The sequence below is a fragment of the Adiantum capillus-veneris genome, chromosome 2 (assembly GCF_014529385.1).
Source record: "Adiantum capillus-veneris isolate H3 chromosome 2, ASM1452938v2, whole genome shotgun sequence".
In the NCBI taxonomy this organism is placed as follows: Eukaryota; Viridiplantae; Streptophyta; class Polypodiopsida; order Polypodiales; family Pteridaceae; genus Adiantum; species Adiantum capillus-veneris.
This window is the reverse complement of record NC_140932.1, coordinates 128,917,334-128,922,453: the sequence shown is the minus strand read 5'-3', so window position 1 is coordinate 128,922,453 and position 5,120 is coordinate 128,917,334. Positions and strand designations below refer to the sequence as shown.

At 40.0% G+C, this 5,120-nt stretch overlaps 1 protein-coding gene across 1 annotated transcript; it reads left to right on the top strand.

Annotated features, from left to right (window-relative positions):
• The first annotated feature begins 209 nt into the window (after positions 1 to 209).
• On the top strand, positions 210 to 959 carry LOC147463609 (uncharacterized). The gene has a single exon (XM_086496889.1). It carries the CDS (start codon positions 210 to 212, stop codon positions 957 to 959), a length of 750 nt encoding a protein of 249 aa, XP_086353015.1.
• The last annotated feature ends 4,161 nt before the right edge of the window (positions 960 to 5,120 follow it).

Below are 5,120 nucleotides of genomic sequence, written 5' to 3'. Positions count from 1 at the left end.
GAAGACTCTAAAGCTAATAGAGAATATACATGAACTTCATAGTTCCAATTACTTGGTTGAGAGAGACTTTGCAAAATGGGTACTAGACATTGGCAATGGGAATGTTTGTCATGGGGACTTACTTGATACTATAGCATTTCCAAGTAGTATGATACTCAAAGATAGCAATGTTCAAGGCCTAATTCATAGTATATATGTTAACTTACAAAATGTCCAAAGACATGCAAGCTTCTTTAGGGAGTATATATGGTAACTTACAAAATGTCCAAAGACATGCAAGCTTCTTTAGGGACAGAGGTATTCTTGCACCATGCAATAAGGATGTTGGTATAATCAATAACTTGGTTGTGCATAAAATGAGAGGACTTGACAAAAAATACTTGAGTGCAAATTCTTTGTGTACATTAGATTGTAACGGTGGGTTATATCCGATAGAGTTTTTAAACTCATTGGATCTTGGTGGTGGCTTCCCACCACACTGCTTGCACCTGAAAGAGAATGCTCCAATTATGCTCCTTTGCAACCTGGATCCAAAGCGTGGTTTATGCAATGGTACAAGATGGATATGTAAGAATTTTTATCACAAGGTCATTGAGGCAGAAGTAATCACAGGTTATCATGTTGGAGACAATGTATTCATACCAAGGATCAACTTTATCATAGGAGGTTCTCAAGGACTACTTGAAGTGAAGCGCAGACAGTTTCCCGTGAGACTTGCATTCGGAATGACCATGAACAAGTCACAAGTCCAAACACTTGGATCCTTAGACTTAAACCTTGCTACACCTATTTTTACTGAGGGTCAACTCTATGTAGCAATGTCCCGCGTGCGTTCTTCTACTGCCATAAAGATTTTGATAGATGGTAGCCAAATATCGATAACAAATTCAAACACAAATCCAATGGCTTGCAGCCCAAACATTGTCTACAAAGAAGTGCTAGAGGTCACAAATGTTTGAGGTATCATACTATCTTAATCCATGCATTATTGTTTGTCATTAAGTTTTCGTTAATTGAAGTTTTATATTTATCTTACTTTGTGTTATTGTTTTTAGATGGCTAGCCGATCTATAGTAAAATACACAATGGATAGGGTATTTGAATATATTCGAGGTAATTTGTTGAAACTTTACAAAAAAATAAAAGCCTCACATGTTTCCAATGTTTGAATGAGTAAAACATACTAGCCGTGTTGTATGAAGCATAGATCCACCTTTTTGGAGGGGACCTATACTAGCAAATGATGTTGTCCATATCTTAGAAGACTTTGATGTCATAAGTTACGACTTTTGAATCAATATTTGTTATGTCTTGCAATAGCTTTGGATTTTTCTTTAACACACTCTTTTTTCTTTGTAGAAAACACTATTATCCAACCCATTTCTTGGTAGGTCTTTATGAGTCCACATGCTATTTAAGACTCATAGGGTACTATCATGTTGCCCTAGAGCTGGACGAGGTAGCATGACGGGGTCATGTCTCTCTTAGAGAGATAGGGTATCAATGGCCCATGAATGCACTACCTTCCTTTGGATTTGAAGTAGAGAATTGGAAAGTGAGAATGTATGTTTTCTCAATGATACTCCTAGGCGGCTTGGACGAAGTGTGCGATACATTGGGCCATGGGTGTTACGGGTGCACCCATGTCTATCGCAAGCTTCGCTTCAAACTTAAATGATGACTCTTACAATGAATTTTGCTTTTAGAGCTATATCTAAATTAGATGAGGTTTGTCTTTATGGTAATCTCTTTTTGGGCTTGGGATTCCTTATGTTTTTGACAATTACTCTCTCATCAAGAAGCCTCTCTTTTGTAACAGAACTAATGGCTCCTATTTGGAATGAAAACCATGTTGCTCTCTCTCTCTCTCTCTCTCTCTCTCTCTCTCTCTCTCTCTCTCTCTCTCTCTCTCTCTCTCTCTCTCTCTGTGTGTGTGTGTGTGTGTGTGTGCGCGCGCGCGCATACGCACGCACGAACCATGAAAATAACTACTTAAAGTCATACAAGCACAACTTAATTAAATAAGTTTTTTTAACACCTTATGAATACCATGTGTGTCATGATAAGAGCGAGCAAAACCCGTCGAAAGCAGGTTGCACGAGCTAGTATATATAGGATGGGACACACTATTGTTTCACTTGAAAGGAATCTATGGAGAATCCTACTTCCTATATGTATAAATCAAGACCACGACGGACATCGGGGCAAGGCCCACTCCTACCGTTTTGCACACTCAAGTTTTGATCCTCTCCTTTTGCACACTCAAGTTTTCATCGTCTCCTTTTGCACACTCAAATTTTCATCCATTTCTTTTGCATACTCAACTTACATGAGAATGATTTTTCTATTTAGTTTTTCTTTTGAATTTTTTTTCCAAATTTTTTCTTTTTTTGAATGTAGAATTTCAAAAATTATAGGAATTACAAAATTTATAAAAAATGCAGAGAATGTAAAAACTATACTAACCAAACAGCTTTTTCTCAATCTAAACAAAAAAATTGTACTATTACAACAACAGATCTGCACAAAAATAGCATTTAAACTGACATATCTGGCTTTGCACACACATATCTGTGCAAAAATATAGAAAAAATGCAAAGGAATAGCAGCACAATTGCGTCTAGAGCTTGACACACAACACCTTCCTAGAAACGGTGCCAAAAATGTCGGATTGTGGGAGCCTCGTTGTGCGTTGTGTGTGAGCCATTGAGCTGCAAACACACAACCTGTGTGCAGGCAAGCTCACGAATGCAGATCGTTGTTTAACTCACCTCCATGTAGCTGTCAATACAGGAAACTCGCGTCGCGGTGAAGAGGGAGCTCGCCGTTGTTGCTCAACCATCTCATTGCTACCGTATCGCCGCTCACTTGCACGCACACACACACACACACACACACACACACACACACACACACACACACACACACTATCACGCTCACACACAACAAGAAATAGCACACGAGAGGAGGAGAGCAAGACGAAAATCATACATTCAAGAATAAGTAAAAGTTAGGGTTACAGACCACCTATGTGAGTTGTCCCATCCACATATGGATGCCCACACTTGGTCGATAGTTCGACATGTTCTTTCTCTCTCTCTCTCTCTCTCTCTCTCTCTCTCTCTCTCTCAAATCTCTCCCCCGTCTTTGACCACTCGCCTTTTGCAACTGCCAAAATCATATCTCTCCCCTCTCTCTTTCTCTCTGTCCCCCTTTTTTATTCAAAAGCCTTCCTTCCCCTTCCCATTTTGCACTTCATTGCAAAGTGGTATCTTTCGAGATACCTATTAATGAAGCATTGTGGCCCACCTTGCCTAAACAAGGCTCCTCCTTTTCAAACTTTAACACGTTTTTTGTTATAAAGGAGGAATTTGCATAAGCAAGAACATCCGACCTTATCCACATAGCAAAAAAAAGGAGAAGGGAAAGAGAATAAGACTTGTAGAAAGCCGAGAGCTAGCTTTGAGAGCCCAAAGCACCAAGCCCACTTTTATAGAGCCCTATTTGTGAAGCTATTGGGTGATGCCTCATACTCTCTCTCTCTCTCTCTCTCTCTCTCTCTCTCTCTCTCTCTCTCTCACACACTCACACACACACACACACACACACACACACACAAGCATGTCAACTATAACCACACAAACTACAAAAACATGTTCCTATTTCTTTTGGTCCTTTCCATCTCTTCTCTCTCCCACCTAATAGAAATTGTTATTTCAGTTATCTATTACCAATAGCATAAATTCTTGTCAATATTTTTTTCAAGTGGCCATTCGATGTACATAGTCCCTACCTTCGATCTTACCTCATTATATTATCTCAATGACCATGGGCTTGAGCCTTGTTGTCTATACATTGTTTTGGTTTCTTCCCAACAAACTATGACTTAGATGCCTTTGGAAGTGTTTTTGAAGGACTACAAGAAGTTAGCATAAAACAATTCCGTTAATTGTTCCAAAGACAACACATCAAATTTCCTTGTGAAAGGGCATTGATTCCTACAACTTTGTGTACCACTTCAAATAATCTAAAGTGGGCGTAGTTTTTAAGACGATAAAGGGAATGTCTCCAAGAGAAACTTCTTGAAAAACATGAGCATTTTTGTGAAAGGAAAGCTTGAAAGCTTTCTTCAAACCTTGTAACGGAAGTGCTAAAAGTTGGAAGAGGAGATAGGGCTTGAAAGTATTTGAGCTTACTTTCTTCTTCGGTAGAAAGATGGAAAGGAGGACAAAGTCCTTGGGGGCGCTCTCGAGCTATCGTTGAGGTGCCTCTCATTGCCCATGTGTACATTGGCATTCTTCTATGACGACACTCCATTCAACACTAGATAGATTGTGATGGTATGCTAGAGACTATAGTCCATGAGCACATTGCAGTCAGCAGCATATATATTGTGATGGAATGCCAAACATTGTATCTCGTTGGGTTGAATCTGCAGTGCATCCCTAATAGTGCTTGCCATGTGCCGATAGGATGAGGGTGAGTTGGGGTGAGGCAAAGTCCCCACCCCCATCTTACAAGGTTAGCTTACAAAGTTGGAGCGATTAGCTTACAATGTCCTCTCCGCTCCAACTTTGCGAAATCAATAGAGCTAGCACCTTTTCGATCTCTACCCCTCTCAATTTCAATTACAACAAAAACACTAGCTAGGGGCACACCCAAGTGTGCCTTGCTCCATGAAACTCTTCTAAAGCCACTTTGAAGTGGATGGTTCCGAGCTACAAAGAGTCATTTGACTTGAGGTGAGCAAGAAGATCCTTAAGGATGTGTGTAAGTTTGTGCAAGGGTGTGATGTTATTATAATGCTTCTTGTAAGGTGATCCCATAGGCCAATACACTCACATTGGAGGAGGTGCAAGGGCTTGCAAGAATAATGCTAATACTATACTACTTGAGGCCTTACATTTTGTGTATGTAAGGCTTTTTGAAGGTCTCAATAGAAAAAGAGTTTTCCTCGAGCTAACGTCTTGGCCTTACAAAGGTTGGGTAAAAGAGAGAAAGGTGGGGGTTTTGCAAGAAAAGGTGAAAGAAAGGTGTGGCAAGAAAAGGTGGGGGAGCCTCGACGTTAGAAAATTAGAGGAAATTCTATGATGTGCCACTCTAGGGCACACGTGAAATGA

Bases quoted from the DNA above. Each gene is read 5' to 3' on its own strand.
- LOC147463609 (XM_086496889.1), top strand. From the start codon at position 210: ATGTCCAAAGACATGCAAGCTTCTTTAGGGAGTATATATGGTAACTTA.